At 46.9% G+C, this 17886-nt stretch overlaps 1 protein-coding gene across 3 annotated transcripts in view; it reads right to left on the bottom strand.

Annotated features, from left to right (window-relative positions):
• ITGA9 (integrin subunit alpha 9) overlaps window positions 1-17886 on the bottom strand; it is a 352532-nt gene that overhangs the window by 294931 nt on the left and 39715 nt on the right. For all 3 annotated transcript variants that reach the window (XR_004528480.2, XM_033864555.2, XM_033864554.2), the window contains exons 5-8: window positions 13728-13795; window positions 7917-8046; window positions 5259-5344; window positions 2532-2600 (exon numbers count right to left, since the gene is read on the bottom strand). Coding sequence is in view for 2 of the 3 variants with exons in the window: in XM_033864555.2 (XP_033720446.1) it covers window positions 2532-2600; window positions 5259-5344; window positions 7917-8046; window positions 13728-13795 (353 nt within the window). In the remaining variant the exon portion in view is untranslated. The remainder of the gene's footprint in view (window positions 1-2531; window positions 2601-5258; window positions 5345-7916; window positions 8047-13727; window positions 13796-17886) is intronic.

The raw sequence follows: 17886 nt of genomic DNA, 5'->3' as shown, positions 1-17886 counted from the left end.
AATGGAGAAGTCAGTGGGACAAGAATTTCTCATTTCTTCTGGCACAAGCAGAATAAGATGTCTAAAGAGAGTAATCAGAAAGATGATGACGGGGGCAAAGTTGGAAGATGGTGAAACAAGATGGCAGAGTGAAGGACATATGTTACAATGGTTCAAGGTGAGGGCGAGAAAAGCCCCAAGGAAAATGAATGGCAGCTCTGGAGCTGGGAGGTGAGACAGCTGGCCCATGGTCTCCTCTTCAGGGAGCCCTGTCGTGTCATAATGAGGACACTCAAGCTGACCTGCAGGTTGGTCTGTGCTGGAACCCACGTCATCATGTCCTCGGGAAATTTGGAAAAGCAGACTCTCAAACCTTTCCCTCTCACGTCACCCACTCTCAAATCTGCTCCCCCAAACCTGCCCATGACCCAGACACAGATGGGTAGCCATGAAAGCTATCATCCAAACAGGGAGGGTTCTGGGAAAGTGAAAGGGCTCAATTATAGACTGTTGTTTACACCAGGATGACCAGCATCAGCTGGGCCTGTCCTGGGCACAGGCAGCAGGCAGTGGAGGTGGGGACACAGGAAGCAGGAGGGAGGCACGGTGATAGCTGAACATGAAAATATTCTAAAAATAGGGTGATAGGGACTTCCCTGGTGGTCCAGTGGTTAGGACTCCATACTCGTACTGCAGGGAGCATGGGTTTGATCCCTGCTTGGGGAACTAAGATCCCGCATACCACAAAGTACAGCAAAAAAAAAAGAAATAAATTAAAAAAAAAATAGGGTGATAAGTGTGTTTAAGCCCCACAATTCACTTTAAAGACTCCCTCAAAAAAATAGTAGTTACATAAGATAGATGTGTTAGCGAACCTCAGTGTGGTCATCATTTCACAATATATACATGTACCAAGTCATCACACTGTACACCTTAAACGTGTTATATATCAATTATATCTCAATAAGCTGGGGGGGGTTAATTTCATGCTGTCAAGCCGAGGTACATTGGAAGGGTAGCAGAGGGAGGGAGGGTTTTCCACAGGAAAACTCACCCATTTATTTTTTTTGGATAAAGAGCTAAAATGTTAGGCTTAGCAGCATTTACACCCTACTTGCTCTTTGGGACTCTTTCTCAGAAATGGCACGGGGTTATTTATTTTCTAACTTTAGAGGTGCTTGGAAATCCTTTTTTGCAGAATTGCTCACAGTCTTCTTCCAGTGTTGTTGTTTTGGGGTTTTGGAAATGTTAAAATAACACAGGCTTGCATAGTTGCCGGGGGGGAATGCAGAGCTGCCCTCAGGGAAAACCTCACAAAACTGAGTTTGGTGATGTATTTTTTATTGAAAAGGTTATGACAGTTATATACTAAAAATACACATGATGGTTGTTAAAACTGCAAAAAGCTCTACTTGAGTGGGATTTTTGGAACTCAGACTATGACTCCCCATCAGAACAATATGCAGTGGTGCCAGGCTGGCATGAGGCAGGTCTAACACAGCAGGACCTGAACTGGGGCACATGGCCCACCCAGGATGGAAACATCATTTTTTCCCCCTCTTCTTAGTGTGATGGTAGGAGAATGTCAGAAGGCAATTTTACCTATCTCCTCAAATCTCCCTCCCAAGTCCCAAGTCCTGTTCTTCTTCCCCGAGCTCACTAAGGCCTCTACCAAGACAACTCTTCAAATCACCCCCTTCACATCCCCACCTAAACTTGTCTCCTCTTAGAGTGGCCAATCTTACCAAATAATCCTGCCGATCGAAGCCATGCCAAGGTGTGCACCACTGATAAGCCCATGAAAAATGGTGTGTATTAATCAAAGGAATCTCTACCTGGCTTAATTTCAGACTACGATGCAATATAACGGAAACTTGCAGGAAATGGAGAATTAGCAATAGGGTAAGGATAATAAGATGGCACAGGCAGATAAACCTTGCCCAGGACTAATTTCAGGGCAGCCTTCCCCAGCTATTTCTATTTCAAAGTTCTAAAAGGAACCGGGTGATATCTGTTTTTTGTGTGGCAACAGTTCCCATGGCGATGGTGGCAGAGGGCTTGGGATGTAAGCAGGAGGGGCGGCTTTGGGTTGGTGAGATAGGGAGAGTGAGAACCATCTATCTGCCTGCCTCCTTTGAAAGTAATCGGTCATGTATCTGTACTCAACAATGCCTTATCTCTCTGGAGCTGGGAGAAAGACAGACGGAGAGGGACAGAGAGGCAGAAAGATAAAGGCAGAAAGAAACAGAGCACATAGTCATTTTGATGAGTATCTGAACCGTGGATAACCTTTTAGACCTCTGTGCTGTAACTTGGCTGTGTACAAACTCATCTCGCTCCCCGTCTCAGCACGCATGAATCCCAGGAATCTGCAGGTCACACACAATGCTGAGAAGGTAATGGCTCCAACAGGCAACTGAACATGCCATGTAAATGTAGGGCACAGATGGGCCTTTAAACCAATATTCTAAAAAGTAAGAACTGATTCCCACATGATGACATCTCTCAAACAAACAAACAAACAAACAAGACACTAATCCCAAGGATCTCACCTTTTTACCTGATGCCTGAAAAATCTTAATTAAGGTGCCTGATCTTCGGTCAGCTCTAAAAATATAAACCTATGGAAGAAAAAAAAAAATCCAGTTAAGATGGAAGCAATGACCAAAGATATTTATCAGCATCCTTCTGGGAGTTCTATGTAAATGCCTGACCAGACACATGCAGATGTGCCTACACTAGCTGATGACAAATCACTTCACGCACTCTGCAAAGAAACTGTCCTTCAATCCTGAGGCAGAAATCACCTCCATGCCTCCTGAGCCACACTGTTTACGGGAGTCACGCCCAGTAAGACCTAAGGAGCTTCCAAATTACTACCAAAAAGTCAACTCCTGGGAAAACGATTTTCTTCCTCGAAACACTTCCTTCCTTCCTATTAGTTAGAGCTTTAGCAGGTATCACAATACAGTCATCCCTTGGCGTCTGTGGGGGATTGGGTCCAGGACCCCCAGGATAGCAAAATCCACAGATGCTCAAGTCCCTTAAGTAAAATGGCATAGTGTTTGCATATAACCTAGGCAATCATCCCTACATTACTTAGACTATCTAACACAATGTAAATACTATGTAAACAGTTGTAAATACAGTGTAAATGCTATGTAAATAGTTGCGTGGCAAATTCAAGATTTGCTTTTAGAACTTTCTAGAATTTTTTTCCCCAAATATTTTCCATCCATGTTTGTTTGAATCCACAGATGTGGAAACCCGCAGGTAGGGAGGGCCAACTGTGTAAGAGAAGGGATGGACGTGAGCATTTTAGACAAAGTGATTCCACAGAACGTTAGTGTCATGAGATCTGCTTGGGTAAATATGAGTTTAGTTTGCAAAATGCCAGAGCTAAACATTAAATAAATTCCTTTACTGGGGACCTTTCAAAGACTTTAGCCTGTGCATTTACACCATGAATCTCTACCACAGAAAGGACTGTTTGTGTAGAACTTCCTAAATGAAATGAGTGTGGAAGTTCTTTTTCAAGTTGCATCTTAAGGGAAGAGTGAGTGTCCCATGAGAACCAGTGTCAGCGAGCCTCCCATGGGGTCAGGAATCACCATCTTAGTGTGAATGCTTTCCTGCCCCAATACCGGAAACGATAACCACCAAGATCCTGAAGGCCAGAGAGCCATCCTGGGGTCCTTGGGAAGCAAGTCTGTACCACCTCCCATGCCTGGCAATGTGGAACCGTCAGCAACTTTGCCAACTATGACCAGTCTCCCCAGCACCTCTCAGGGGTTCCAGCTGAAAGCAGCATTTTTATGTTCATCTTTGTTAACTAGATCCAGGGTGCCCTCTGCCTGGCTCTATCCGTTTTAAGTACCATTCTCATCCTAAGGCTTGACAGGGACTATACAGTTATCCCAACCACCTGAAGAGAAGACAATTAGATCAAGTTTTCTGTAACTGGTGATTTAAAACAAAACAAAGCTGCTGTCAGCAGCACTGAGGCATCCACACTGCTGTGAATTGGGAGGTAGGCGTGTTTACCGGCTACAGAGATGCCTGGCCACACGCAGCTCCTCCCCCAGAAGAGATTATCAATGTGGGGACAGCCCTTGGCTCTGTCCCTCCACCACACAGAGGAATTCATGTGACTTGGAAAGACTCATCCCTTGCTGGAAGTTATCAGAGTTCATCTGCACACCCTCCCTGTGCTCAGGGCCCTGGGTTTTTACCGTGGCTTCGTTTTCAAGGAAAATAGCATCGGTGTTAACAGGGAGGGAGGCATGTGCTCCAGAAATCTGAGTGTTGACTCCTAACTCCTGCCCAGGAGGATCCAGGAAAACGACCCTCATGAATGCCCAGCAGTCACGCCTTGTCCGCTGATCAGACTGACATCCTGGCCGAACGCTCCAGTTACCAGTGGTCTCTGTCTGGGCCTCTCCAGAATCCACTTTTCCAAGCCCCCAGAGATATAGCCAGATTCTATCAAAGGTCCACCCCTTATGGGCTCTGACCCAAAGACCATTCCTCTCTTCAGTCGTAACTATCAAACAAACTATGGAGCTTGTTAAAATGCGTATTCCTGACTAATCTGGATCGACTCAACTGGACTTCCTGTAGCCTGGAGCTAAAGATCCAACAAACATAGTCCTCCATATTTCAGGCCCCATAGATGCCATGATTCCCAAAGGGATTCTGACGGTCCTAGATCCATGGGGTCTTTTCTACACTCTGGGCAGATACTTTAGGGAAAGAGACCCGTATATTCCCAGTCTAGCCTCTGGGCTGAATTGGTCTTGTTTCTAAAACATTGGAGGAAAAAATGTGAGAATCTAGGCCTAAAGATAAATAAAAAGGCCCCAAAGATATCTGGGATTAGACCTGGTTCCATTAAGTCAAACTTGGAAAGGATTTGGGAGAGGGGAGGGTTTGAAGTCGGGTAGCGCTGGACACCCTTCCTTTGGAGAATGGCACAATACCACGGGTCAATCTTAATCATCTCTCACACACACAGCATCAGCCATGAAAAACATTCTCAGATGACAAAGTGCAGAGAATGGAGAGGTCTGGGAATAGTATTCATACTCGGATGAAGCTTTCAAAGTAAATTCTCAAAAGAGGCTGTTGGAGATGAACAGATGATTCCTCAATATTTCATCACTTACCTGCCAGCCGCCCAGGAGAATGTTCACATCAAAGTGAATTGACAAACCTCGAAAAGAGCGGCAGCATGCTCCCCCCATCTGACCCCGTGCTATTCCGTAGACTTTGCTCCTCACCTTCCCAATGCCTTCGTCCTGAGGGGCACCTCCTACCACATCGGTGGTGGACACATGAGAAAAGTGTCCGGCAGTAACTGCATAACCTGCAGAAGATGGGGAGAAACCAAGGAAGGGGCGGAGAAAGAAGATCCATCAGAGGACAGTGCTTCTCAAGCATCCCTTATCTGGACAATTATGATCCAGTTATTCTTAGAACATAAATTATCAGGGAATAAATGGCAGCTGTCAGTCTTCTCACGCTGGAATGGCTCATCTCACAAAAAGACATGTTCACAAGGACTCCAGGGCAGGAAAGAGTGCTTTCTGAGTGTCCTCTTTGGAACAGGTGCTGTGCTAAATACTCCACATCTATTTTTTCCTTTTTGAGATACAATTTTCATACAGTAAAGTACACACATCTAAAGTGTAGAATTTAACAAGTGTGTACACATGGACATCACCAGCCAGAGTGACTATAACCACAGAACCACGAGCCCAAAACATTCCCTCATTCCCTCTCCCAGTCACTACCCTGCCCCCTGCACGGGTCACCCCTCTCCTGATTTCTGTCACCATATACTACGTGTGCCTGTTCCAAACTTCCCTCAACGTAACTTGTGTGAGGTTCATCCATGCTGTTGAGTATGGTACTAGTTTCTTTTTATGGATGAGTATGTTCCATTGTATGATGATATCATAATGTCTTTATTCTCCTATTGCTGGACGTTTAGGTTGTTTCCAGTTATTTCAGCTTTATTGTGAATAAAGCTGCTATGAACATTCTTACACATGTCTTCAAGATGCCACTGTCTCTTTTAATCTCCCAACTCTATTTCACAGATACGGAAACAGGGACTAAATGTGGGTAAGCAACACACCCAAGATCACACAGCAAGATTCAAATCCAATCTGTGTGTCTCCAAATCCCTTGCCGTGAACCATTATGCACACCCACTCCTAAGAAGAGCCAGAAAAAAGCTGACAGTGGGTCGGTGGATAGATGGATGATGGAGCAAAGAATCCGCGGACGCAGAAAGAATCTAGAAACAAAGGTAAAAGTTGTCTGAGCTTAGTCTAAATGTCTCCTGCTTTCTGAGAGCCCTGCCGGCAGTAAAAACCCTGTACAGGCTGCTGTATATTCTACAAACCTTTTCCTCATCCTCAAATCCTAATGTTATGACCATAAGCTGCTTGCATTTTGTAATGGTGTCATATTATGATCAACTCTTACTCACCAGGTGGCTGATTTCTCTCAGACTGGAGGCTCACGTTCCCTAAGACTATTATGAGTGACATCAGAGCTTCAAGTGAGTCTTGCAATCCCACAGCATGAAGGCCTCTACTTGGCACACAGGAAGGAGCCACGGGCCCTGAGGCTCAGAGGACCTATCGACCCCAAAGCCACGTCCAAACTGGGTTCTTTTCTGCCTTCTCTTCATTCTCTGACCTAATAAACATGTGTTGACTCCCTCTTCTGCACCAGACACTATACCAAGTCCTGGAAATGTCAGACAAACTCCCCTCCTCCAAGGTGCTCCCAGCCCAGCGAGGGGTCCACACCAGCGGGCGGGGCTGTCTGCAGAGCATACACAGGTGGGCAGCTCGGCACCTAGACTCTGGGCTCAGAAACCACAGGTTTAAACCCCCACTTTGCTACTGATGAACCATGGGATCTCAGCAAGTTAAATGACTTCTTTGTACCTCGGTTTCTTTCACATGCAGAGCCTGGCATGGAGTAAGTCCCCAATAAATGACAGCATTTAAGGAGCTGGGCGTGCAGAGCAGCAAACACCCCAAAGACTCTGAGTAAAGGTATCACAGTCGGTGCTACTGGGCAAAAGACTTAGAGGGGAAAAGACAAGTCAGCCAGTCCCTCCTTCCAACTCACAAGCAAATCTCCATACAAAAAGCGTGTCAGGGACTCCCCCAGATTTAAGTTAAGCGTAATGAGTGTGAAAGAACATTGTTTTCTCATCGTTAGGCCTTGCTAAATTTAGCTTCATTTTCAGCCCAGAATTACAGCATTTAGGGCCTGAATTAAAGAAAAGAGCCATGTCAAATTGTTTTTTACACAAGTAAAGACAGCCTCTCTCTGTTCACCAATAAGCATGGTCTTGTCCAGAGTCATTCTGGCCTGGTGGCTGCTAACTTAAGTTGTGTCTACCTTCCTTCTAGAGGATTAAAACGGTTAAGAAAATATAAGTTTTTCTGAGCCTTTAATTAAACCTCAGGATTAGGTTGCCATCCATCATGCTAATTTCTGGTTCTTATTATTTCTACCTGCAACCAGTTTTGTGACCAGAAAGCAGAGACCTCATCCAAAGGAAAGTCATGGAAAAACAGGATTCTCTCACACTCGTTTTGTATCTAATCATCTGAACCCGAGTAATTGCTAAAATAGGAAAAGAAAATGTTTGCTTCCTTGGAGGTTCACCTGTCAGTTTTTTAATTAAATCACACAGCTTTAATTCAGTCCCGTCTTTTGTTCTCCTCTCTCTACCTGATATGTGTGGAGCTCAATGTTGTGGTGCCCTTGGCTAAAAGTGCAACTAAGTAGAACAGCAGATGTTAAAGCCAACGAACTCTTCTTTCCACCAGTAAAGCAATCACTGGCAAGCTTGGTGGTAATCACTCCCACTTCCCCTTTCTTACCTGTCACCTCCTTGAGCTACTCACCCAGGTAGGTGTACCTCCTGTTCATGATCACTTCATCATTTAGTTTGAAATAGGTGTTGTCTGTGAGGTTCAGCACTTTGACCGTCCCAGCCCAATAAAATGACCCTGGGGCACCCATCACCACCAGCTCCTATGGAAGAGAAACCCAAAGGTAAACAGGGAAGGAAACTGAAGAGGGGAGAAGGCGGTGTGGTGAGACCCACAATCACAACAAAGAACTCGTAATTTAAGTAAAGATGCCACACCAGAAAATTTCTTCACCTGAGCAATAAAAAAAATTTCATATTCATAATGATTTACAATTGCCAAAATATGGAAGCAACCTATGCGTCCATCAACAGATGAATGGATAAAGAAGATGTACTGACACTCCAGAGAAATCCCCTCCAGTCCTCATTCTCAGGAATGGTTCTGAAGCTGGGTTTTCTGGCCACTAAAGGCTCATTGCGAAGTCAAAACAACGAAAACAGGAGAGCAGAGAGGCCCACTACAGGAAAGATGTGGACTGGGGAGAGAAGAGACCACAGACAGCAAGACACAGCACTACTATTAAAACAGGCCCAGGAAGCACCCCAATGTTCATAGCAGCATCATTTATAATAGCCAATATACGGAAGCAATCTAAGTGTCCATCCACAGATGAACAGATAGAGAAGATGTGATACATATAGACAACGGAATATGACTCAGCCATAAAAAAGAATGAAATTTTGCCATTTGCAGCAAAATGGATGAACTTGGAGGGCATTATGCTCAGTGAAATAAGCCCAATAGAGAAAGACATTATCGAGGCTTTCCTTCCCCAATCTTCCCCAACAGGAAATCCCTTCTCTTTGATTATCTATATTTTCTAAAGTATCTACACTGCAGTAAGAAATAATAAAAATTATTTTTCTAACAAATTCATTAACTTTTCACTCCACAATATTTATTAAGCATCTCCTACTTATACCAGATCCACAGATCAATCAAATCCCTTTGTAAAACATTCCCAGGGTAAGGCAACAAGGAAATGTACAGAATGTTTAGAAAAAATTTACCCAAAAGGGTTAAAATAAAGGCAGTTTTAGAGGAAACCCCTCAGCTGTACAAAAACCCCAAAGATACAGGCCTTCTGGGCTCATGGAGATGCTGGACACTGTACAGGTCATGCTCTTGTTACTGACACACACACACCACTCTTGGCCTCTAGGGTCCCCACACTGTTATACTTCAGAAACATCCTTCCAGGCTGGCCCCTCTCTACAGAGCTGGCCTCACCACTGTCAGAAGCTGCTGGTTTCCAACAAGTCCCTGGAGGCTAGATCCCGCCCTAAGAATTCTGAGTTTCTGTTGACATTTCATAAAGTGACACTGAATTCCCTGGGAGCAAATGTCTGAAAAAGCCAGAGCCATCTTAATAGAACAGCAGAGAGAGGAGGACAGACCACACAGAAAGGAGAGCACGTGTGTGGCAGCAGCAGTATCAGGACAAAACTTTGAACAACACATGTTCTATGGTCAATTCGGTAAGAACCTTACCAAAGAACAGGGTGTGAGCATGGCTGGAAGGAAAGCCACCAGACTCCTGCCTGAATGGTTTGCTGTTGATAATTCATGAAGGTGTGGACCAAGAATGACCATTGAGAAGCACTTCACTTTAAGTTTCTGAGATCCAATCCATCTCCAAGGATGCTATGAGGATGAGAAACCGGATACCCTCAGGGGTATCTCACTGTTTTATAAAAATATATCACTTTCTGCACTTAGGACACATCCTTGGGAAAACATGGGCAGTGCGTTCATTCATTCCCCTTATAGTCATCTGTTCTGTGTAAGGGACTGTGCTGGTTCTAGAAGGGGCATGAGAAAGACAAATGATCATCAGAGAAGGGAGACTTTCTCCTTGGTCTTAAGCTCAGAAAGGACGCTGTAATCAGTGCCCGAACACAAAGAGCACAGAAAGACAAAATGAGCAGTATCCCCAGTGCCAGCCATAACCAGCAGCTCTTCACGAGCCAAAGCTTTGAGCACCACCAGAGGCCTATAAGGCTCTTGGGGACACCAGGTAGTGGACGTGTTGTTTTCTGATGATCCAGATTAATCCAGGATAAAAGTCGAGAAATGTATGTCTAACATATCGCTGTATCCCCTCTCTCAAACATTACAAAGAGAATAAAACAAGGTCATCCCTCTCCTCAAAAACCTTTAAAACCAACAGCTTTTGGTTTCTTTCCCTCTCCTCTTACTGTTTATGCCCCCTTCTCCCTGCAGTTCAAACTAGGTAAACTGAGGCCCAGCCTGAGACCCTTGTGGCTGGGGGCAGGGAAACAGCATCTCCCTGGAATTCCCTCCTATTTGGCTTTTTCCATCCGCTGTGGTTGCAGCCTGGGGCCTTTTGACACTGTCCACAAGTGCCAGGAAAATGTGATCAATGCTTGGCTCCTCACCACCCAGGAACAGATAATGCAAATGCAACACACAGAAGTGCAAGCTTCTCCAAAAGCCCAAGGCCACCACTGCCTAAATCATGTGTGCAAAACTCCATCCATCAACAGCATGGGCCTTTAGCAAGGGGCAGAACCTCCTGAGGCACACGGGTACCTGGAGCTGCCTGAGAGGAGCCTGGGGGGCTTTTCTCTGTGCCCTGTAGGTTGGCACAAGCAGGGGGCAGAATAGTCCTCAGAATCTGTGACAGAAGTCTGTGCCGGATGGATTTCCACCCAGATGTCCCCAGGCTCTCACAGTGGTGCCCTGACACCAGCAGGGTTGGGCCAAGTCTTCTCTTGCTGCTTAGAAGTATCTACCTCTGTTATCCTAGGCTACAAAAATAAATATGTTCCTGGGAAGTTCTCCCTTGTCCTCAACGCTGGGCTAAAATTCATGCAGTGTCCATAACTCAAACAGCTTTGATAACCCCAGGGTCACTGACGTTCAGATCAAGCAGTCGCCTTGGGCCAGAGTAGTTTGGGGCAACATGGCCATGACCGGAAGGCCACAGAACTACGTCCAGCTTGGGAGGCAGCTGTCCGCCCTGTGCAGGGACAGTCCAGCTCCCAGCAAAGGCAAACCCAAGTAACAAGGTCAGCAGGAGGGCAGGAGAGGGGCACAGTGCTGCCTGACCCCTTCAACCATATTTCCTGCTCGGCCTCCAACAGCTGAAGTTCCAGAAACGAGGGAGACTGGGAGTTCAAAGACCTCCTGTTTAGGGAGGCCAAAAGCCTGGGAACTGAAGCAGAGGCCAAGGCCCCGAGTGGCCGGTTCAGGACCGAGCCCTCCTGCTCACTGCCCCCCGACTCCCTGCAGTGCTCCACGCACCAGCCCCACTGCTGCCCGCACCCTGCTTCCCTCAGGCTCTGGAGTCCCAGCAGGTCCTCTGGTAATCCGGAGCTGGCACGGCCCCCCGAGTTCCCCTCCACAACCTTGTCCTTCCTCCTCCTCCTCCTCCCCCCAGCCCCAGTGCCCTCGTCTTCCCTCTCTGGCTGCAGACATCCCTTCCCAGGGACTCTTCCTCTCCCCTAGCTCCCCACCAACATCTCCAATGAGTTCTCATTTCTGCAATGACTTGACTTTCTCCTCCCACTGCCTACAGGAGACATTCTGCTCAGAGTCCCCCAACCCCGGCCCTATGCTAAGCATACCCAGTCCCCTCAGAAACATACTAGCATTGGCCAAATCAAGGCTGGATTCTAAAAACATCTATGTGAGTGTCCCATCCCCTCACCTCACATGGCATGTGTATACAGCAGACCCATCAGTTTACCTCTCCCAGTGGATTCTTCCTTGGGCAGCCCCCTTTCCACCGGTACCACTGTTCCCCAGAAACCTGGCATAAAACCTCCTTCCTCCCCGCCTCAGTCCTCTGTGGCCATAGTCCTATGGTCACCCAGCCCACTGATACTGCCTTCATATTTTCTGACTCCCCTCATCATATTTATTCCTAAAACATCCCATAGGCTGCCCTGTCCCTTTGTGGCTGCACCACAACACAGCCTCCAACCTGGCCTCCTCCAGGCTCTCCCACTTCCAGACACCTGGGCACAAGACAAGCCCAAATAGATTTTCTTACGGCACTGCCATCACTGTGTCTGTAAACTTATAGCAGTTCCCTGCTGCTTCCTGCATTGAGTCATACTTGCTACATCTCAATGGAGGAACAACAGCCATAGAAATTACACCCTCTATATGCTTACTGAGATGGAAGATGGGTAACCTTGGCATATGGCAGGATGGTATCTCAAATCAATGGGGACAAAGAAAACATTTAACAAACCAGTATCAGAACAACCAACCAGGGCTTCCCTGGTGGCGCAGTGGTTAAGAATCTGCCTGCCGAGGCTTCCCTGGTGGTGCAGTGGTTGAGAGTCCGCCTGCCGATGCAGGGGACAAGGGTTCGTGCCCCAGTCCGGGAAGATCCCACATGCCGCAGAGCGGCTAGGCCCGTGAGCCATGGCCGCTGGGCCTGCGCGTCTGGGGCCTGTGCACAACAGGAGAGACCACAACAGTGAGAGGCCCGTGTACCGCAAAAAAAAAAAAAAGAATCCACCTGCCAGTGCAGGGGACACAGGTTCGAGCCCTGGTTCCAGAAGATCCCACATGCCGTGGAGCAACTAAGCCCATGCGCCACAACTACTGAGCCTGTACTCTAGAGCCCGCAAGCCACAACTACTGAAGCCCACACGCCTAAAGCCCATGCTCCGCAACAAGAGAAGCCACCACAATAAGAAGCCCGCGCACCATAACGAAGAGTAGCCCCGGTTCGCCGCCACTAGAGAAAGCCCGCGCACATTAACGAAGACCCAATGCAGCCAAAAAACTTAAAATAAATAAAATAAAAAAATTTATTTTAAAAAAAAAAAGAACCAACCACACATTTAGGAAAACAGTGAAGTTCATTTCTCCCGTATAATGTCTGCCCGCATAAATCTAAGATGGATTAAAGATTTAAATATTTTTTAACCTATAAAAGTGGCAGAAAAAAATACACGTGAATATTTCATAATCTTAGGATGGGGATGACCTTCCTAACAGAGAGGTCTAAAATCCCGAAAGAAAAAGACTGACAGATTTGACCAAATATGAATGTTCAATGCCCATATAGTAAAGACACCATTAAGCAAACTTAAAAATCAGGTAAAAGACTGGTGAAAAATATTGTAACACATTCAAGAGATATGAGATTACTATTGAAAATACAAGATCCTAAAAATCAGTAAAACAACAGTTAAAAAATAACATAATAATGGGCAAAGAACTTTAAACAGGCAATTTCCAGAAAAAATAAACACAAATGGCCTATATTTGAAAAGGATACTCAACTGCACGAATAATTAGGTAAAGAGCCATTAAAACACAATGTCATTTTTTTTAATGACAAAAATTTTAAGTATTGGTTAGAGGGTATAGGGACAATGACACACAACTGAGGAGAGTGTCAACTGGTAAATGTTTCTGGAGTGCAATTTGCCAGCATGTGTCAAAATCACATTTTGAAGGGCTTCTGACACAGCAGTTCCTCTACTGTGCAGCTCACCTACAGAAATGTGCACTTGTGCACAAAACACTATGCGTGGGGACCTCTGTAATAATGATGCTAGTAAGGATCTGGCATGATTCAGCAGCAGCTGAAACCAGTGGGTGTCATAGGCCTTTTCTCCCCCTCACTGTCCCATCCCCTCCCACAGCTCTGGGTTGTCCTCTGATGAGTGAAGGAGAAAGTCAGGCCCATGGGCCAAGACACAGAGCTTGGACTTTAATCTACCATATGATGGGAAGCCATGCAGGAAATGAACACCCATGAGAGAAGAGAAAGGCCCAAAGAGTGATACCCACCTCAGTGAAGAAGCCCGCTATCCCAGCCTGGCAGGAGCCATGTTCCTCTCCATACTTCTTCTTATACTCTAGAGGGGGAGGGGAGGGAAGAGAAGCAAACCACAGCCTCATCAGTGTGTGCCAGTTGTGTGCGGAGTGCCTGAGCATGCTGGGCATGTTCTTGAGTGCGGCCGCAGGCCCGGCCCAGGGACGCCGTCCAGACTGGGGCGCAGAGAAAAGTCTCAGGAATCCACCAGACCTCAAAAATCCAGGCTCTGGTGCCATCAGGTAGTGAGGCTGCCAAGTGCCCCGATGGGCTTCCTCTGTGCATGTGGGAAAGGAGAAGCAGCAGCCACGGTAATTAAGTGGGAGGCCAGTGACAATTATCTCATTCACTTCAGAAAGGACGGAAGCCCCAGGAGGAAGAAAGAACTGAAAACACGACACAGAGATGGAATGATGTGGCCATCCCAGTGTGGAGTCGCCTGGGAGACGACCAAGCCTCCCCAAAAGATACTCCATCCAGCTGGAGGCAATATGCTTTCCACCATGTGACCAGAAACTAGCCCTCAGAGCCCAGGGGCTGTGGGAAGAGGGGACTCCGCCGGACTGGCCCCAGAGCACGGTGACACCATCACTGACACCTCTTGTCCTCCTTGTGTGGAAGGAAAAGGGGAGGTCTCTTTCTCCCTCCACAAATGGATCCAAAAGAAAACAACAAGATAAGTTCTCTTCCCCCACCTGTCCCTCAGCTCCTAATACTCCGACCCAACAAACGGGAACTCTGTTGCTACTGTTTCATATTTCAGTTGGCATTTTAAGTTTAGCATGTTCTGGGCACTGTGTCAGCTGTGCCCACTCACCATTTCATCAATCCCTCATCCCTGGGAGGGATCATCACCATTTGTTAACAGGTAAAACCCCTGAGGCTCAGAGAGTTCAAGTGATTCATCCGAGGTCACAAAGCCAGAATTCTATCCAAGTTCGGCAGACTCAGAAATTCACATTCTTTCACCTCTGTGGCTGATCAAAGGTTTTGCAGTGAGTGATTACACAAAACCCAGAAGGTGACAAGCCATGTGAAATAATGACATGGGTAAAGGCATGGAGATGGAGTTATGTTCAGCTTAAGTGACTCTAATTACATGTGAAACTGACATTGCTGGACAGAGGCTCACGGCTGCCTCTGGGCACCTTCAGGTCCAAGAGACCCAGTAAAATGACCCAGTGACCCCCATGTCACCCCCTGGGCTCCTGACAAGTCTCTGGTTCCATTAAAAGCAATATACTTAATTCTGAAACACAAAATAAATAATACAAAGGAACAGTGAAGCTGTGATTGCAACACAGTGCCACTTCCTGTGGTTCCAGAGTTATGTCCTGGAGGAGAAGCAGAAGGGCCCTGGGGAAATACACAGAGGAATTCATTTTCTAACAACACTCACTGCAGAGCCTGGTAACATTCTCCAGTAAGTGGCCATTAACCAACTGCTAAATTACAACAGAATATCAATGGAGTTACTCCTCTTCCAGGGGAGGGCTAAATCAGTTCCTCCTACCTTGTCCTGTTATTACAAAGAGAACTCACAGCCCTGCCAGAAAGCAACCCAGTGACAGTAGAACACACTTCTCTGCAAAATCTTGCACCAGGGCCAGGAGCGGGACTTATGCGAAGTCATAAAGAGATCCTGCATCAAATTGTACGATGGCAAGAAACCATAAAAACTAGTAAATCCTGTATCAAATAGCACAATGGCAAAAAGGGTCAAAATGTCCCAACCGGAACAAACAGTCATATTAAATGTGGAAGGTCTGGCGAAAAGCATATCCACCCACTGACCCGACTGTAAGTCTCAGACAAATGAAACACAGAAAGGAAATTCAGCACCCACGAGCTGAAGGAAACTACAGTGCAGGACACTCGAGTTCAGCCTCATAAATTTAGGACATGAATAGGAATTATGTGGGAATCTTTCATGTTTTAAAGAAAACAGTCCCAAGATCTCTTTTGTGACAGGGGCTCCAAAACTAGACGGGAAAACTTGTCTTTCTCTACCCCATCCCCACACTCTGCTGGCGAGCGCTAAGCCAGGAGCAGGCCCCCGGTTCCTGAGGTGACCACAGCCATTCTGGGAGCTGGGAGGGTCCCAACCCCACCCCAGGCCAAAGGACCGCAGGGGAAGCCCTTTGACCAGCACTCAGCCGGCATCGTGGCACCGTTCAGAGGTCAGCCCGGCTCCCCAACCTGGGATGGCCTCTTCCGAGGTCTGTGGGCCTCACATACGGGAAGCAGTCACCATCTCACCGGCCCCGACATTCCTGAAACCCCAGGGTCTACACCTGCCTTCGCAGCTTGCTCTAGAGCAAGGAATCAAACCACGTGGGGCTCCTGACAAGCACCCATGGCTCCTGAGAGGACAGGCCATGTTCTGACTGCCCAGAAATGCCTGTACTCTGATTAACCCCTTCAACCTGGAACAGGATCCAGTCCTATGCTTCCTCGCTCCCCACAGCATCACACACTTTGGGGGGCAGCTGTGGCAACTCCAGTCTAGGAAGGCTCCACTGGTATGTGTATCTGACATTTCACATTCCACAGCCTTCCAGAACCCCTCCTCAGCTTCTGTGCCCAGGTGACCTTGTAGGTAAAGGTAAGTGATACCCTCTCCCCATCTCAAAATGTGTTTGTTCATCACATAGTTTATTCAACACCGAGATGAGTTCACCCATCTCAGTGCCCCCAACACCAGCCCAGTGTAAGGTACAGTGTGTGCAGGTGAGGCTTTGCTGAGGGAAGGTGTGGGCGCTGCCATCCGTGCCCAGACCCGAGGCCCCAGGCGGAGATGCAAGAGGATCTGGCACATTCTTTCAGCCACTGAGCACCTGGACTCTCCAACTTGCTCTCCTTGGACCTCTGTGCCCCCTGACCTCCCAGCCCTACCCTCTGTCCTCCAGTCCATCAGGCTCTGTGACCTCCACCCCAGGCTTGCTTGAAGAGGATTTGTGTCCTGGGAATCCAATCGGTGGCATCACTGACCCCAGAGGCCTAAGGATGGAAGTAGGTGTGACTGGAGCAGGGCAAGTACACACAGGATGGATTTTTCTGGGCTTCCCAAACCTAGGTTGACTGATTCTGCCTTGGGCAATTCCATCTCCCTCTTGGGCCTCAAGAGAAACTGCACAGAATATTCAGAACCGGTTCTTTAATCCCTGCCCACCCCCTGGCATGATCCTTCACGGACTGTCCTCAAAGATCTGAGGACACAGATGGGACAGCCCACGCTGGGAGACACTGAGCCTGTGTCCAAGCCTGGCCCTCCTGGTACAAAGTGCTCTTCTTCTAAAAGCCAAACTCCTGTGAAGAAGTGACGTGAGCAGGCTTCACAGAACACTTCAAAGCTATTCCTGATCAACCACATCGTAAGACTCAGCACCATTGTGCGAGCACAGCCACCCAAACCCCAAGTCAAGTTCTGTGCCTGGCCTGCTCCTTTCCAGTAAAAATCAAACATCCACATTGTGCTGGCCTACCAGATATTCAAAAAATCCTGATTAAGTGAGAAGTGATCTAAGAAAGACTTTGTAAAGTGAACAAGGCCACACAACAGGTAAACTGGCATCTCAGGGTGCAGTGGTGGCCCTTAGGGCCCAGGCCTGGGCTATGGGGGCTTCCCAAGAGATGCTGGCCAGATACACTGGATCCTGGACCACAGCATGCTTCAGTTGTTTTCACTCTGTTGAGTGCTATTTCCATGAGTTAAGGACACCACTGTTATTTTAACCTGATACCTTCTGCAAAAATATATATATATATAATATATATAAATATATAAAATACATATATATTTTTAAATATTTTATATATTTTGTATTTATGTGTGTATATATGTGTGTGTGTGTGTGTGTATATAAATATATATATATATATATATATATATATAAAGGGCAGGTTGTAGTTTCTCGATCTAATCCAGTTCTAAAGTACAGGCCTTTCTTCTTCTTCAAAAATTATATACATAGGGCAATCTATCATTCCCGTATGCTAGAAACTCGATTTTGCTTGCCTATACTGGAGAAGGCAGGAGATCCTCTACCACAGAGCTATGAGAAGGGGGGTGAGTGTGGAGACAAGGGGCTGTCCCATCACAGCATCCCCAGGTCACACACCCTCCCTCTGCGG

Source organism: Tursiops truncatus, chromosome 10 (genome assembly GCF_011762595.2).
Source record: "Tursiops truncatus isolate mTurTru1 chromosome 10, mTurTru1.mat.Y, whole genome shotgun sequence".
NCBI classification, from domain to species: Eukaryota; Metazoa; Chordata; class Mammalia; order Artiodactyla; family Delphinidae; genus Tursiops; species Tursiops truncatus.
This window is presented reverse-complemented; position numbering and strand designations above follow the sequence as displayed.